At 34.6% G+C, this 18,539-nt stretch overlaps 2 protein-coding genes across 3 annotated transcripts; one reads left to right on the top strand and one right to left on the bottom strand.

Moving 5' to 3' along the window:
- The first annotated feature begins 3,751 nt into the window (after window positions 1–3,751).
- On the top strand, window positions 3,752–4,995 carry LOC110104436 (heavy metal-associated isoprenylated plant protein 39-like). 2 transcript variants are annotated; one of them, XM_020833545.2, is made up of 3 exons: window positions 3,752–3,976; window positions 4,240–4,296; window positions 4,381–4,995. In XM_020833545.2, exon 3 carries the CDS (start codon window positions 4,389–4,391, stop codon window positions 4,764–4,766), a length of 378 nt encoding a protein of 125 aa, XP_020689204.1. In that variant the 5' UTR covers window positions 3,752–3,976; window positions 4,240–4,296; window positions 4,381–4,388; the 3' UTR covers window positions 4,767–4,995. The 2 variants fall into 2 exon arrangements, with proteins under 2 accessions (XP_020689204.1, XP_020689203.1); XM_020833544.2 differs by having other exon boundaries at window positions 3,754–3,976; window positions 4,240–4,315.
- Window positions 4,996–17,151: 12,156 nt separating this feature from the next.
- On the bottom strand, window positions 17,152–18,048 carry LOC110104477 (protein TIC 20-II, chloroplastic). The gene has a single exon (XM_020833617.2). It carries the CDS (start codon window positions 18,009–18,011, stop codon window positions 17,379–17,381), a length of 633 nt encoding a protein of 210 aa, XP_020689276.1. The 5' UTR covers window positions 18,012–18,048; the 3' UTR covers window positions 17,152–17,378.
- Between the last annotated feature and the right edge of the window lie 491 nt (window positions 18,049–18,539).

Below are 18,539 nucleotides of genomic sequence, written 5' to 3' on the forward strand. Positions count from 1 at the left end.
CTTTTTGTTTCTATTGCCTTTTCTTTTTCGTCTCGTATATTTTCTACATTTTTTATATGGAAGAACTAAGGTTTCCCCATCTGCAAGAAAAAAAATGGCAGAAATACAAAATTAAAAAAATTAATAAATAAAAATTAATGCATATTCAGAATTTCTCCTTCAAAGTGTGACTCTCAATAAATTATTAATTAGTATAATTTTCCAAGTAGACATATTGTTTCTCACTGTTATTGATTTAGTGGCTGAGGATATTACATCATTGGATTGTGAGAAATCACTATTAAGAAGCAAAAAAGACATTATTGTAGGGAAAAATTAATATTATCATGTTAGATATAGTAGTTGATGATGACAAGGAGCCTCTACTTTATAGAAATGCAATATTCTTGTGATACAATTATTGTTTTCATCATTTCCTTTTTTGTATCTAATAAGTGCCTATATCATTCACCAAGGTACATATAATAATCTCTTGATTGATATATCTTCCAAAAAAAAATCAAAAAAAAAAAAAAATCTCTCTCCTAGGTAAAAATTCCTCTTTTTTTTTTTTTAAAGTATTATGCTTATCTCTTAGTAATTTATCAAATTTAACACTTTTGTTGTTAGGTCTTACGTTTTGTATGAGAATAGTAAAAGGTCGTGGTAGGTAGTCGACAGCCAGTGTAAAATTTGTTAAATAATCATGACATGAATCTTTTGAAAAGATTGGAGTCTCCAGTGAAAAATAAGATTAGAGAGTTGCCATAGATGATTTGCTCACATAAAACGGCGGCCTTTCGATAATCTGGTTAGGAAAGTAGATTAGATTTGACATATGTTAAAAAAGGTAGATGTAGACCTAAAGGGATTTGGTTAAACAATATTAGAAATGACCCTTTTTTTAATTAAAAAAATAGAAATCACGTTTTTTTATTATATTTAAATTAGAATTTGACTCTTAACATGACACAATGGAGAAAAAGGATTCATGTAGCCGACCCCACGTGGTAGAATAAAAACTTGATGTTGTTGTTGTTGTACAATATTGTGTAGGTGTATCATATTTGCTATAATTAAACTTTTAAGCACTATCTTTGTTTCCTACTATTTTAATTAAAATATATGATCTTAATCTTTCTTTGAAATATATTAATAACAAAATAATAATGGAAGTAATATACTTAATGTTGAGTCTTGAAAAATTTGCGGCGGCAGAGAAATATAAAATTTAGCATTCTAGTATTATATGAAGTCCCAACACACAATCAGATAAAAAGATGGGTGTAATATTCATAAGAGATCAAAATTTTTATGTGGAAACCTCTAAAAAGGGAGAAAAATCACGGGATTTGGCCTAATTTGAATGAATCCACTAGTGTTTGCAGTTGATTACAAATAAGGTCCTTCTGTGGGGGGAAGGCTTTGGCTTGATGTTGCAAATATACATCTATAGGGTGCATTACATAATAGAAGTTGAAAGAATCAATGTTTACATATTCGTTTGGTAGGCAAGATCATAGTCGGCGAGTGATGTAGGTTGGAAGGATTATAGTCGGGCGACGGAGGTCGGAATGACCATAAAATGAGGGCTTATTTTTAGATTTTTTAGAGTGGTATGACATGTAAATAATAAGAAGATCAAGGGCAAGTTGGGAGTGTTCAATTGGACGGCCCATAATAATTCCCTTGATTATAGAGTGTTTATTGAGCATTTGGGTGTCTTAAAGATGTCATAATTCAATGATATTGGGCTCATTAGACCAGTATCGCCGAGTCGCTCGATTCGACTATAAGCATGCCATATTCAGATATCATTGGATAATCTAATTAATGTTCGAAAACTCTCAAATAGATTTTGGACATTTGATTTGGGTTCATTTGTGCTCGGATTGAATCAAATTTGATGCCATTGGATCCGTCTCCTTGAGATATTCAATATGACTATAAGCTTGTTGGAGTTGGAGATCGGATGGTCCCCATTTTAATTTTTGACCTCAATCTCATATTTGCATTGAGATTCGTGCATGATCAAGCCAATTTTTGATGATATATCACTTAATAATTCAATTTTAAATTCTTTTGAAAGAATATAAGAAATTTATGTATACTTAATGCATGTTCAATTATAATAGTAACTGTGAAAATGAGGTAATTTTTTTTTATTGATTTTTATAGTAATTTTTTAATATAATTTAATATAATAATAATAAAAAATAGTGGCAAATAATTATTTCATGCTAAGCGTTAGAGTTTTAGACAGAATGGTTTATCTTAATATAATTTAGATCATCCTACCACTAAATGATAGGTAGATGCCGCCACCGCCATTGTACTAAGTGGTTAAGAAGTGATGTCATGCCTTCCGATCATATATTAAAAAAAAAGGATAAATATATGTAGCACTGCTCATCGTTGAATAAATAAATAACAAAACCAAAATTCTTCCTCTTTTGTTCAATTATTTTTTAAAATATTCAATGGATGAGCATGGTTGGAAGGCTCTAATTCATATTCGATTCCCCTCTCATACGACGGAACAATTATTACGTCCTCCGACCGGATGTAGAGGAACGTCCGGTCGGAGGTCAAATCGCGCCACCGAGCTAATACCGAGCAATACCAAACAATAACGAGGAATACCATCACATGAAGACCCAATACCGAGTTATACTGAGCAATACCGAGTTATACAAAAGTTGTACCAAGTTTTTCCTAGAAAAAACTCGGTATTGCTCGGTATAGCTCGGTATAACTCGGTATTGATCTTCACAGAGCGGTATTCCTTGTTATTATCAAATAATACCTAGTAATATCGAGCAAATACAGAGTTTTTTGGTGGAATTTTGCCTCAGACCGGACGTTTCTCTACATCCTTACACTGGACCTAATAAAAGTTCCATACGGCGAGACTTCTTAAATGGGGAGAAATAATTGCGGGCCCTGCATCGATGGAACGTTTATTTGGTCCGGTGAAAGGACGTAAAGTTACGTTCGGCCGGCACTAAATTGCGCCACGTAGCAGGTACAAAACCACGTATTTGTCGATTTTGCTCGGCAATAACGAGAAATACCATTATGTGAAGATAAAATACCGAATAATACTGAGCAACACCAAGCAATACCGAGTTTTTTCTAGAAAAATCGGTATTACTCAGTATTGCTCGGTATTATTCAGTATTGGTCTTTACAGAGCGGTATTTGTCGTTATTGCCAAACAATACCGAGCAAATACCGGGTAAGTCAGTGGTGACCGCACGTAGAGCTACGTCCGTTTACCGGACCTAATAATTGTTCGCATCGATGGGGCTAATTACTGGTAGGCTCGCTGATGAATTAATTACGCCGTCATGCCTCTCCTATGAGGGTGATTACAGGCAGATAATTCAAAACCTTTAGATTGATAATTAAACTATCAAGAAACATATCAAAGTTTTTTAAAAATATTTAGACAATTAATTTAAAACTTTTTAATTGATAATCAAGATTTTTAACTAATAGTTCAAAATGAGTTGGGTCAAACATATCAAAGTGAGCTGCGTCTGTTTTGTTCAGTCAGGCGTGACTGAGGAAGAAAATAACGCCGGCGAACGTCGACTGTTCGTCAGATTGATTTTGACTGCTCGCTTGCTTTTGGGTTGTTAGCTGACGATGGTTCAGCGAATCAAACCCGTAATCTTTCTCTCTTTCTCGTCGTCCCCACCATACAAAAAAATTCGAGAAAAGCCGAGCAGAAAGGCCCACTCCATTATTATAAAGACAAAGTTTTCTCTGTTAATCCTCTTCCTCACACTTTCCCTTTTTCCGTAGTAGACCATCCCTCTCAAAGCTCTCCTCTTCATCTTCATCTTCATCATCATCATCATCATCTTCTTCTTCTTCTACTTTTAAATAGCTATCCTACTTTTTATCACAACCGAGCCTTTTCCACTCTCTTATTTTCCTTCTCTGCCTTCATACTGTTTTCTTCATCTGGTCGCTTATGGGGGAAATGAAGGTAAACATACGCTTTGAATACTTCTGGCGTTTCCAATATGGTTGATTTGTGTCTTATTTTTTGTTCAAGCCTGCTTCTGGCAATCTGTGAGAAGAAAGGAGGCTCCTTTTATAAAAAAAAGGAGAATCCTTTATAGTTACTATTCGAAAGCACTTGTTTTGATTCGAATCTTGCAGAAATCCGATTTCCTTTAGTTTTTTTACAAAGTTTAATTTTGTTTTTAAAGTTGGAATCTTGTCGATCTCGTTGTGATTTTATTGCAGAAACTTATTTTGAAACTAGACTTGCATGACGATAAAGACAAGCAGAAGGCTTTGAAGGCAGTCTCCACTCTTCGAGGTATCATCAATTAATATTTCTAATTTCTATTTCTAACTTTCTATCTGACTTTTCTGCTCTGATAGGAATTGATATGATTGCCATGGACATGAAGGAGAGAAAACTTACAGTGGTGGGAAGTGTGGATCCCATTGATGTGGTGAACAAACTAAGGAAGTTTTGGCACACCGACCTCCTTTCAGTTGGGCCTGCAAAAGAGCCTGAGAAGGAGGAAGCTAAGAAAGAAGAAGCAAAGAAGGAGGAACCAAAGAAGGAAGAGCCAAAGAAGGAAGAACCGAAGAAGGACAAACCTGAGAAGAAAAAGGAAGAAGCCAAGAAAGAAGAGATCAGTCCTCAAGAGCAGATGATCATGGATCTTGTCAAGGCTTACAAGTCTTACAATCCTCAGATGACCACTCACTACTATGTTCACAGTGCAGAGGAGAACCCGAATGCTTGCGTTATTTGCTAATTAATTTCTGTGTGTCGGTAAATAAACATCAATGAGAAATCTTGGATATAATAGAGCGAATAGTTTTTTTTTTTACAGCTTATTTCTCTGTTTAGATATCGTTTCTTCAATGCTTTTTATAAAGTTTTGTGGTTGTAGCATATTTTTGAGGAACAGTTGTTGAATGAACTCTGTTATTGTTGCAGTTGTTTTACTTAATAACAATGGATTGCTGTGAACTTATTACAAATGTTTTGTTACAAGTTTTTGCGTCGGAGATTATTTTTCCTCTATTATTTACAAGTTTTCTTCACTGTTCAAGTTGACATGGATATTCCTCTGTGAGTATTAAAAGTTGATAATTTTGTCCACAAGATTGCAGTCAGTTCTTCTGGAACTTTTATTATATCCAGTGAACGTATGCAGAGGAACGTTCGGTTTTAGTCAAAAAAGCGCTTGTACTCAGTTTTTTGAAAAAACTCGGTACACCTCGGTACTCGGTATAGGCGATTTTTTGCCTAAAACCGAACGTTCCTCTGCGTACGTTCACTGGATAAAATAAAAGTTCGTTCTTCTGAGGTACTGAAGCTGCTTGCGACTTCTTTTGGGATGATTTTCTTAGTAAATTTTTAGTATAAAAATTAACAGAATGGAATTGCTTTGTTGAAATGGAGAAATTATTCCGTGGAGTTCGGACGGGAAAGTTCAGTCCGGACTGTGAGTGTATAGATTGCGTACACTGCGTAAAAATTATGTACACAATTTGGTTCAAACTATATAGACACTATTTGTACATAAAGTGTACACTCACAGTTTCTGTGCTTTTTAGACTTTTTAATTAGATCATTCTCATCGTCATTAGTCTTACCTTAGTTATGTAAGCTCAGTTTTACACACTCTCATTCTGTTCTTTTGTTTAATCCTATGTGAGATATTAAACTAATTTTAATGGACTTTTCTTTCAGTTATTTATTATAATCAACCTCTTTTTAGTAATGCATATCATAATTTCTACCCATTCTTTTATATAAAAGCCATTTAAATCATTTTTATTTTATTTTATTTTTAATCAATCTAAATGATATCATCCTATAATACAATCATTTTCAATCTTTTAATTTAATTGTCATAAATCCATTTAATGGAGAGACAAATCAATATCACTATAAAAAATGTTCTTAACAATCTTTCATGATTGTCCATCCTCACATAATAATTAAATTTTCTCATTTAAATAATAACAATCACAATGGTAAAATTCTCATAATCTCAACACCGCCGGATAAACAAATATTTAAAAAACTGTTTTCTAATACATAAATTTCTTAAAAATAATGAAAAAATAATAACCAAATAAAATTTATGATGATGATCTAAAAAATAAAACAGAAAAAATTTCTCTATCTGCTCAGAAAACCTTTAGGGTTTAGTGGGTGAGAATTAGGGGTGTAAACGAGTCGAGTCGAGTATTTGCCTTATCAAGCCTAGCTCATTTAATACTTATGAGTTCGAGCTCGATTAGTGGGCTTGAGATCGACTCGTTTAGAAAATATCAAGCTCGAGCTCGACTCGAAAGCTCGAGCTCGTTTGAAAAGTGATGCGTATTATTAACGAGTCGAGTTCGAGCCAGCTCACAAGCCGGCTCGGCTCACTTACGAGCCGGCGCTGCTAACTAATAGCAAATAGTCATTAGTCTAAGAGTCCTAATCTTATCATTCCCTAAAGAAAGAATCTAGACCGGTCTGAACTTTATCTGTAACTTTTTCTATTATTGTTGTCCTTGTATGTGTGCGAGTGAACCCCGCCTTTAAGAAATCTTCTCTATAAATAGAAGCATTCAACAAGAGAAAGGGTATCAGTTTGTAATACCTAAGTTTGAAGTGCAATAATAATTGGCTTTTAGCATTGTAAGTTCTTCTATTCTTCTGATCTTCTTTCTGAACTTTTTCGTTCTGCAATTTACATCTGCAATTTACTGTACATCTGCAATTTACTGTATTTCCGCAGATCTGCTCTGAATTTTTTATGATTTTTTTTTTTTGGGAAATATTTTGATTTCTTTATTAGAGTAAAAAGAATCCAAATTGGATTTGTCTTTCACTGCCTAATTCGAATATCAGCGTCCCAGTTGCCATCAAGTTTCTATTTATTTATCTTTTTCGGGGGCCCATAGCTAATATTCTATTGATCCCAAAAATTTAGCTATTTAAAAATAGAAAATGAATTTAATTATATTTAAATTTTATTATTTGTTTGGATGTAATTAGTGGCTCATTAATTTGATTGGAAAACATGATTTAAAAAGTGATGGTTTTTTTTTCACACATTTTTTCTAGGGTGTCAAAATAAGTCTACCAGTTAACCCGGGTCTAAACAAGTCAACCTGAACCAGACCCACGAGAATTACCTGGTTGACCGGACACAACCTACCGACCCTTTGATTAAAAAAAGGGCGAAACTACGAGTGCAACGTTAGGCAACACGGCAGGCGAGGCGGCACGGCGGCAATGGCTAGCTCGACTTCGTATGGCAGCACGGCGGCAGAACAGTGGAAGGCTCATATTGCCTCAAGTCAACTGTTATCATGAAAAATATTTGAAAAGACTTGGAAATTTTTTGAAGTTATTGCAATCTTTTCTAGAATTATTTTGCAAATCATTTGAGGAAATATACTCCTCTTGAAGAGGGCAACATATCCTTTGTAAGTAATGAAGGGGCATTCCTAAAATTGTATCTAGTAAGCATTTTCAAGCTTATCATTAACAATGCTAATCATTAAAGACTATCCTACCTGCTGCAATGGTGACATCAAGTTGGGCATTGGCGACGCTATTAACATTAAACCCACCGCATATTAAAGTGATGATTGTCACGCAACTCATCTAGCTTGATCTATCAATCAAGAGCTCTTGGGCTCGAGTCTTGTATATATAATGCGTGTGTGAGTTTACCTTAATTGATCTAACTGTCCCAAAAAAAAAAAAATGATGATCGTCTTGCGGGGAAACAGTTGAAGAAAAGATGATGTATATATCCCATTTATGGCCGCATATGACAATAATGATGTTAAACCCACTTTGTATGAAAACGATCATATCACTTTTCCCACTAACAATTGAAAAGCACACAATCCTCATCTCTTATATAAAGTCGTTCAACTCATCATTTTAGCTGTACCAATCCCATTGCATGTCATAACTGAAAGGAGAAATTATTGTCCGGAGATTGGACGGTTTTGCAAATACTCAGAAAAAGACAGCAAATATGCAATTATGAATGCACTTTTGCTGGGTATTTCCTATGCTTTTATAAAAGGGCGGCAACAGCGCAATAAATATCCTACTAATTGAATATTTGTTGTGCTTTTATTGCCCTTTTGTAAAAGCGCTGCAAATACTCGGCAAAAGTGCATTCATAATTGTATATGCTGAGTATTTGCAAAAGTGCAGCAAAATGGTTGTAAAAGCGCAACAAATCCGGACGGTTCTCGCCGTCTGGTCTCCGCACAAAATAATCTCTCCTAAATTTGAGCCTAAAATGAGCCTCTAGAGCACGAGCTACAACCTGGGAGAAAATAACCCACTTAAGCCTCGAGAGGAGCAAGTTGGCCTAATTAGATTATATGCTCTTAGTAGAATTCAATTGGCCAAGGGTCTTTCCAACTCCTTTTGGTTAGCTAGATAGATAAGGATTTCAAATTCAACCAAGATGCTATCAGAAAGTTACTAAGTATTGGAAGTCAAACCACTAAGGGTGGTCGCTTGGCTAGTTTTAATATATCACATACGCAGAAAACATAGTATCCTCATATAATACAAAGATATAAAGTAAACCATAGAATAATATTGACCTCTCTTACTGCATAGGTAAATTTTAGAACTAGAAGACCAAGACTCTCTACTCTAGAGCCATAGAAGTTCTACATTATCAAGCTAGTACATTCAACTTATACCCACTAAATATTGTATTGTCTTACATATGGATCTTAATAGATCACCAAAGCAACCATTCTCTAGCTAGAGAGGATAGAAGAGGCAAAAGAAATGGTCCATCATATAAAAGGTGATGAATTAGGTTGACTCATCACATATGATTCATGACGCAATCAACAAAGAATTCTTGCAGATGGACTGTAAGAGATCACCAAAGCAACGCTTCTTAAAAACTCAACTCCGGTGAAGAGAAGAGGCGTTAGTATGAAGGGATGGTTCTCCAATATGTGGGTGGCAGCCCAAATAAACTCCTAATATATTGGTTATCAAGATGAGAGATCATCGAGTAGCTTTACAAGATGTTTGGAAACATAAACCCTATATGCATGCCCAGAGCGAAAGGCATAGGCTGATTTATCATATCTAACATACCATTTAGAAACTCTATCTACTTTTTAGGAACATATATTAACCAAATTTATTCAAATTTTAGAGAAAATATTTTGCGATTACCTAAATAATATATACCCTAAGAGCCTATTAGCCATGTGTTTATACATTGGGATATGTCGTGTCATGTCAAGAGTTATATATTTAACCTAAAAAGTCACTCCATGTGCGAAGCTAGGGATTCTCCGCATCCGGAGCTAGGGCTTCGCGCCCAACTCTCCCTGGGCTTCTCCCGGTAGTTTCTCTCCGGCAACGCTCCGCCGTTGCCGCGCCTCTAGCTTTAGGGAAGTTCCTTCCTCCCTTTGGTTTTCTTGTCGTGCATTTTCGTTTGTTTTCTGCTTCGTCCCCTTCGGTCCTTCGTGCCCTGAATTAGATCCTGATTTTTTGGATGTATCTAAGAAGTCGTGTTCTTTCTTGGGTGCTTTATCTGGTTCTGTATCAGATGTTTGTTTTCACGTTAACAAAACGGCTACCTATCGTGGTTTACCTGCTGTGTGGATTTCAGAGGAGATTATTTCGCTGGCGGCACCCTTCCAGTTTGCCTTAGTTGGTTTTTTTTCCTTCCTGTCGTCCTAGCTTGGATACTATCCATAGGTTTTTTTTCAACCTTAAGCTATATGCAGATTTCTCTGTAACCTTGCTTGACTCCCCTCATGTGCTGATTAAATTGAAAAAATGACCTAGATTATAGCAGGGTTTTCTGTCATCGTTCTTACCTTGATTATAATTGCTACATGAAAGTTACCAAATGGTCTCCTTCCCTTGATATCGGTGTTGAATCCTCTATTATTCCCATTTGAATTTCTTTCCCCAATTTACGGCTCATTTATTCGCTCCCAAAATCCTCCATGCATTGGGTTCTTTGTTTGGCAGCCCGCTAAAAGTTGATAACGCCACCACTGTTGGTTCTCGGCCCTCTCTGGGGCGTCTTGGTTGAACTGGACATCACTAAAAACTATCCGGATAAAGTGTGGCTCAGTCCTAATAAGTTGGGATACATCCAGACTGTGCAAATGGAGGCTTTCCCTCCCTTTTGTGATCTTTGTAAAGCTATTAGGCATGTGAGGGGGGAGTGTCGAACCTTGTCCTCTGTCCCCGTTCATGCTACTTCTGTGAATCCTCTTAACGTTGTTAGGAATGAAAATGATGTTGTGGAAATTGTTGTTAGTGATGGAAATGTTGTTCTTGTTTCTTCTATTCTGTTGGGTCCTATTAAGTCTTTTAATGAGATCCTTAATTTGGCGGGTATTAGGGTGGAGGCATTGGCGGAGGGAGGGGGGGAGGGGGGCACGTGCCCCCCTAAAAAAAATCACTTCTTCACGTAATCATGTGACTTTTTTCACTTCTAATATGAGACTTTTTTTCTCTTATAATTTATTCTTTTATCATATATTTTAAAGCTAGTCTTTTTATCATTTTTAAATTTCTTTACATATGTAATTTCAAGCTATTTAAATATAATAAAAATTCACATGTTAATTTTTTTTAATTTGATAAAAAAATCATATAACTTTATGTTATATAACTTTAATAATTAAATATTATATAATTACGGTTTATTTCAGACAATTTTATAAATGCTTTGCTATTAAAAAAATAATCATTTTTTTCTACCTTGTTAGCTATTTTTCAAATATTTTTTTATAGAGGAAGTTTTTTACTACCAAAGTAGCTAAATTAATTTTTCTATGCTACCAAAGTTTTTTTATTGTAAATTGTTCATTATTTTATATTTAATATTTTACATTCTTAAATAATAATTTGAAAAAAAAAAATTCCTATGCCGGTCCCAAACCTGGATGTAAATTTAAAAAAAAATTGAAGGAAAATTAAAAAAATTAATTTAGCCCCCCCCCCCCTAAATATATTTTCTGGCTCCGCCATTGGGTGGAGGCAGCTGGGGCTATTGTTCCTCCCTTGAGTATTTCTAATGGTGGGTCTCCCATTGCTCCATTGGTTCTGGTTGTTGCTTTGGTTGCACCGGTTGATGTGCTTGATCCTCCTAAGTCCTAACCAAGCTATAAATGAAATTGAGGTGTCGTTGTCTATTGATGTGCCGGTAGTACCTTCCTCTGGTAATTTTGTGGACGGGGTTGATGTTTCTGATGTTCCTCACAGTGGTGTTAATAAGGAGTTTGTTGAGGTTGGTGAGCCTAATCTTTGTTTACTTAAAGTGGTAACTAGTCCTAATGTATCCCCTGACTCTATTATTGATATTAGTGATGGTGAAACTAAATTTTTTGATGATGATGTTTTTCTGGATTCTGAAAACTGTGAATGTGTTCCAACTGCGAGTGAGTTGTTGACTCTTAATTGTTATGAGGGTGCCACTACTTCTGTTCTTAAGGGTGATGATCATATGGTGGGAAAGGGGGGAATGGTTGATACTCCCATTTTAGTTATTTCTAATGATGCCTTACTAGCTCACCTAACTTGCAATGTTAGAGATTATGAGGTCATGTATGGTGATTGGTTGAATATTGAATTGGCCTCAATTGGTGGAGAAAAAATTGATGAGAATTCTTTAGACTCTAGGGTTTAATCTGAGTATTCTTCAAATTATTGACGTTGGTCTTCCTTTAAAAAAAAAGTAAGAATAATACACGTAAATCAAAGAAGAAATGAGTTTCCATCCGGTTTCGGAATAGCTGTTGTCTTTTCTTCTATGACATTGGTGTCCTCTTTTGCTTGTGATATGCTTTGCCAATGGTTTTCTGTTGGTTGGTGGTTTATTCTGGGCAATGATGATAAGGCTTCGGTGTGCTACCTCTTGGGCCTAGCTTGTTGGCAACCTTGGTGGTCTTTTTGTGGGTTGGGATTTGTGGCCTGTCGCTCTTCGTTTGTTACCTCCAATGGAAGGCCCTTGCTTGGCTTGAGGGTGGGTGTGCGTTGCCTCCGGAGTCCGGATCTTCTCATTTGCTTATTTTGTACTTTATTTTCACTTTGTTATGTGGTTTGATTTTTTGGCTCATTAGGATTTCATTTCCTCCTGTATTGCTGCTCTTAGGAGCTTTAGCGAACCCTATGTCTGTTTTATACTTATAAGTTATATCCTTTTATTGTTTAACATGGAGGCCTTTTGGATTTATAAAAAAAAATACATTGGGATATGTTTTGGTCTACCACTACCCGGTACAAGGCAACTAGAAGTAAAATTTATTTTTCAAAGTGTATACTAGCCTTCGTTTGGGATAACTTTCTTACTGGAAAGCAACAAAACAATTGTCTTAAATGAAGCCTTCTTATTGCTTTCTAAAGTACCTTTTCAATTAAACAAAATTTGAACTAGAAATTTTTGTACTAAAAAACTGCTTTAAAAAGCAGCAAGAAAGCTATCCCAAATGAAGCGTAAGGTGGATTAGATTGATTTTAAAATTTTCTAGAAAAGAGGGCTAAGAAGCAAAAGAATTTAAAAGCTTATTTTATTATTATCATATTTATGTAGAGAATATAATCTTCTGAGCCTAATCACACATCCAAAACATCATAGAGCATCACATATAATATATAATAAACATACTAAATATCTAATTTAGTCCTAAAAATAGCAAAGAAAGACATTTATTGTGGTCGAGAGAAGAATAATAGCAAACAATCCTCACCTATTTGAGCCTTTAAACTATCACTTAAGGGCATTGGTCTACAACTAAAATAAATCATAAACCATCAAACAAAACTATAAAAAAGAAATATGGATCATTTCATTGGCTTGTTTTTCCATCATTTGATAATAAATTATAACCGATCTTGTATGCATATATATTAATAAAAAGATAGGCATCAGGGCATCTACTTAGTATGGATTGGGGTCTCAAGGTATATGAATGCTTGCATGCATTGAACAGGATTGCAATAAGACAGGTTGTACTGGTTTCTCTACTTTATGTAAATTAGACCTAGGATGGCATAATTACATTGGTAATGATGCCATAGAGCCTTGGTTAACTGACCAAGATGACTCAAAAAAAAAAAAAGACTCAAAAGAGGAGTCATAGGAAAGCGTGTCATAGGCTCCTCATCAATTGGGTGTTTCCTATAGCTCTTCCAAGCAAAATGTAATTTCTGTAAATAAGAGAAAAAATCTCTTTAAAAGATTTTAACATATCGAGATGCTTTAGAAGAATTACTTAACAAACATAGATTAAAGTCAATAAGCTCCTTAAAAACGATTATTTCTACAACATCCTAAAATTTTCAAGAATTAATTACAAATTCGTAGATAATCTAAAAAAGGATAAGATTATCCTTTAAAGAGGATGATATTATGAGAAGATTTATAAAAGGATTGAAAAAAGTCGATTGCCCAAAGTATCCACCAAACTACAACCCCATCAAAAAGAATTTACAAAATTAAGTAGGATCTACCTTTTGAAAAGTTGAGCTAATAGATCATAAGGTTATATGAATGATTACTAAATCATTATTAGGACTAATTAATATCAATGGACACAATTTAAATGCTAGGCATTGAACAAACATCAAATTACCCATATGAAAAGGGCATCAATGGAAGATTGTTGGCTTGTGTATGGGCCCACCACTACCTAATCTAAACTAGAGAAAATCTGGATCATTAAACTTGGTACAATGATTATTAGTTGTTCAAATGGTGAATGTAAGGTTGAAGAAATGAAGATGGAGATATGGTCATACATAGTTGATTATGACTAGTATAATATGTTATGCTGTTTATTAACATTGAATTAACGACACACTTATTCATCAAAATGGTCGATGTGAAGTTTATCAACACTTGGCCTACACTGAGTAATGTGAATTCTTCATTGAAGGAGTCTACAGCTAAAGAAAAGCAGAAGCAGCTAGATTTAAGGCTATTTAGGGTTATGCTTATAACCATGAATTTAATGGGTCATGGTACATCAATCCTACAGCCAAAATGACTTAGGATTTGGGTTTCCTAGAAAGGGCAACACATGTAAACTAGTGACAACCTAAGAGGTTTACTTAAATTATATTAGCAAAGATAATTATGATGAAATTTCTTCGAAGTAGGCTCTCCTTTGTTATAAATTTCAACCATTCCTTCTTCATTTATCTTTGATTCACGGGTGGTATCTTCTTTCACAGCTTCCATATAACACTGGTAAGATTGAATGAAATCCACCCTAAAAGCAGTGATATCCTATGAACTAGAAAATTTAACCATTAGGTGTTAAGTAGACACTATATTTTTTGAAAGAATTGTGAAGGTGGCGACACAAGATGAAACTGTAGGCGGAACGTGTTCAAATAACTAAGTAATCAACATGTGATCTTAAAAAGCATTTTTCTATACCGAAGTTGCTTCTTAAGTAAATGGGCCTTTAGCGAGAGATCTTTCTACCTAGAAACCAATATCTTTCTACCGAGAAACCAACTAAAGAATCATTAGAATGGTGGTAATTTTGAGAATTGAGGTTTGTTCTCTCAATCTGTCAATCATATCAAAAAATAAAACATTAACAAAATTGTTGGTGTTGATGAGGATGCATAGAACCCCATAGTGGTTAGTTAGAGTGGAGATAATGATAGCAACATCGAGATGTTCTGATAATTCTTTAGGCTATTATTTGAAAAAGAGATAAGAGGTGTCAATAAAGAGCAAGAGTGAATATCATATAAGGTGAATCGCTTTGGACTCCTTTATTGAGAGGCTTTGGATTGGGACCCTAATGATAACATGCATGGTTCCAGTCCCTCATAAAGGTTAAAAAAATGATCTTCTTATGGACACTTACTAGCATGTACATCAATGAGATACTCGGTCAAATGTCCCTCCATGATAATCTTCTTGAGCAAATTCTTCAATGCTTGGTAATTTATTTGTTGAGTTCATGGTTGTTATGGTGTAAACATAACTACCAACTTATTCAAATGTTCCACCAACCTCTTTATGAGAATAGGCCGCCTAAAATACTCATTCATCAAAAAAAGAAATCAGATTATGAATTGTGAAAAAAAAAGTATGTGGAAAAATGAATAGATGATAGAAAGCTAGAATAAAGATCTCAATAATATATGATTCTCATATGTATGATTTCTTAAAAACTACCCCATAAAAAAGGCATTGTTATAAAGCATCAACTATTTTAGTGTTTTGTATGGCTAACAAAGTAGCCAGCTTCTATTTGGATGGCTGGTTTCCATGAATTTATGGAAGTTAGTGATGGGAGCATTTAAAAATCCATTTAGTTTGCAGAAATCTAAGAAGCATTTGAAATAGTATGAATGTATTGTACTGTTTTTGCATCAGAAGTTAATTAATTGATTATGGAACTGTATAGAGGAAGAGAAACAAATCATGACTTGGAACTAGATTTGGGTAGGATTGTGTTGATCCCAATCCAAATAATCAACTTAAATTTTATATTAGGCCAGGATTGACCTAGATTCAATCCATTGCCTATGCAGTTCAGGATATCATATTCAATTTTGGGTCAACAGGAAAGCATTTGAACTCATGGTAAGAAGAAAGTGGAAATGCCATTAGAATCTATTGTATAAATTTAAGAAGAAATTGAGGGCAAGATGTATTTATATTAATCCTAACAATAAATTAATTCAAAAAATTCTTGAAATGACAATTCACTCACATAAAAATAAATGCAAATATAACATAACAACAATATACATACATGATAAAGAAGATCTAGTTAATTCTAAGAAAATTCAACATATGATATGTTGTAAGTTTCTTCACTAAGAAGATCAAATTGATACAAGAATATTTTCACATTAACATTCATAATCAAGAGCATAAATGAGCCATAAAAGATATAATTACCGGCAAGAGCATACTTTAGTGTTTCTAACTAGCTCATATAACCAGCAGAGTAAAACATTCTATATGGAGAAGCTGAATATACTCATAGAAGAAGTTTAAACTGTGTCTATGAAAGCTGGAGGCATTGTTAGAGGCTCTTATAATTGAGAAATTATTAAATAAGGATAGTAGAAACAAAGATGCATCCACCATTTAATAAACAAATTACATATTTATATGATAACTTAGGAGAAAAATTTTTCAAAGTACACATACAATTTTTATAGGATAATAGACGAATATCTAAATCCATCATCTGCACCTAAAAATTTCATTTTACAAAAGTCTCTATCATAATTAGGATAGCTAAGTGCAAAAAAAAGTTTCAAACTTACATACACTTCTAATTCTTTTAAACGAATGTTGAATGCCGCTCTGTGTCTTTTGTCCATGCCTAATAATTTCTCCTTAGCCTCTATGTTATCATTAGGATTGCTAATATACCAAATGGAGGCCTAAACAACCTCTAATATTTTTAATGACGTACACTTTAGAGGCAATTTAAATCACCACTAATCTAACAATTACTACCAAGAAGCAACTTAAACCATTATCTAAAATTGTGCAATAAGAGATGCTTTAAGGCCCACCTCAAAGCATTTTTTGAGAAAAATACTATAAGGTGTACATATCACCTTGGCCTGATAAGGCATGGAGCTGAGTTGTGCCTCTGTGCGAATTTTAAAAGGCTAAGCCCCAATGATTTAGTTCTATATGAACTAAACTTTTACTTTATAAAAATAATATATAAAATAAATCTTATTTTGTTATTTCTTGGAGCATGAACTTAAAACAAATAGTTTTGAGAATCAGAATCACACACATGTCTTTGAATCCCAATCACATATTACACTCCAATCTGACATCGATCACACTCACAAAGAAAACTAAGGATAAGTGGGAAGGGAAGCAAAACTACAATAAGGATGACTCTGATGAAGACCCGCTAAAGAGATGAAGAGTGTGAGATACTTTTGAATTTATAAATTATAATTTTAGTAGCTTAGACTACTTGTTTATGTTGAATTGAAAGTAAGAGAAACATAATGTTAGGAGCTTATTTTAACTTGATATCTTACTTTGATGATAGTATATTACTTATTATTTCATTTTTTTTATTACCTTAATGATTTAATTTTGAGGCACACGCCTTGCCTTATTGACAAAAACAATTGCACAATTTCACACCTTTATTTAGATGTTTTTGCTAAGATAGACGATACAATATAATTCCCTCAATTAATAGCATTCCAACAAACGAAATTCCTCTCACTGATTCCAATAAACGCATACTAACAAAATCATATCATTCTAACAAAACAAATTCCTCTCACCTTATGCATATTAACCTGTTAAATTGAAATAACAAGTCACTCAAAACTTACTTGCAAGACTAAACCCGGAGCTTCTGATGGTCTCAAGCCTTGGTTAGAGCTGGCGGTCAGCCGCTGATGCTACCAGCGGAAGGTAAGGCGTCTTCCCGAACACACAGCTCACAAGTCCGTAGAAAAAGCATCCCGCAGCGATCATGAAGATAACATTATAACTAACCTCGAGCAGCCGAAACCCTAAACCCCTCGCCGGCACTCCAAAGATCCTCTGCAGTAACGCCGGCAGGGCGAGTAACACATCAAGAACCACCGCCTGCATCGCATTGAATCTCACGTATCTACCGAACACCGGATTCCTCACCACACCGAGGTAGAGGGCGAAGAATGCAACGAAGCTCGCATAGGGCAGAGACCTGTACGCCCCGATCAGCGGCAGCAGAGGCTCTAAAGCTACCCCCACGGCGGGAAAGCGAGCAAAGAGAAAGCGGCCATAGTGAAGTGAGTTGAAGAAGGGGAGAGAGTAAGAAAGAGCGGAAAGGAGCCGGTCTGATGCAGGAACAGTGGCGCGGTAGGACATTGAAATTACGGTCTTGGAGCTGCGGTTTTTGATGGATGGTAGACTGTGGAGGCGGAGAGGGGTGTGGATAGTTGATGATGGTCGCCCATGGCTTCGGCTTAGGGTTTGGAGAGGAGGAAGAGCGCAAAACCGGAGGAGAGAAGCCGTCGACATTTTCAATCTCTTTAGGAATCTGAAAATATATATAAACGCGCTATCTTAAAAAAAAAAAGGAAATATTGAAACTTGCTCGAATTATTTAATAATAAAATTCTTGATCGAAATCTCTTGAGAGTGAATCTCATTGTTTTTAAATCTATATTAAAATTAATGTGATATATGATATCTAAAAATTATATTAATATTTAATATGTGTCTTTCATAAAAACTACATGCATGACTCAAAGGATTAACAGATGAATTCATCTTATATGAGATCATATAATATCTAAACTTCAACACAAAAAATATCATGACAAGATAATATTTTTCAATTAAGATTTTAATTAATCTAAAATAAGATATATGCTAAGATGGTTTATCAAATTCTTTTATTACTCATTGTTAATTTGTGCTAAAATGTAATGGAAGACTTATGCAATGATGCAAGTACATAGAGTACGATGAATGATTTTGGTATAAATGCCATTAAGATGGGAAGTAACACCATATATCATTTTATACTTTCAAGTATTTCTTGAC

Source organism: Dendrobium catenatum, unplaced genomic scaffold (genome assembly GCF_001605985.2).
Source record: "Dendrobium catenatum unplaced genomic scaffold, ASM160598v2 fragScaff_scaffold_80, whole genome shotgun sequence".
In the NCBI taxonomy this organism is placed as follows: domain Eukaryota; kingdom Viridiplantae; phylum Streptophyta; class Magnoliopsida; order Asparagales; family Orchidaceae; genus Dendrobium; species Dendrobium catenatum.

What these genes read in the sequence shown, in the direction of transcription:
- LOC110104477 (XM_020833617.2), bottom strand. Translation starts at nt 18,011, where the DNA reads ATGTCGACGGCTTCTCTCCTCCGGTTTTGCGCTCTTCCTCCTCTCCAA.
- LOC110104436 (XM_020833544.2), top strand. An exon ending in GGCAGTCTCCACTCTTCGAG is followed by an intron (nt 4,316 to 4,380) that starts GTATCATCAATT and finishes CTGCTCTGATAG; the next exon opens with GAATTGATATGATTGCCATG.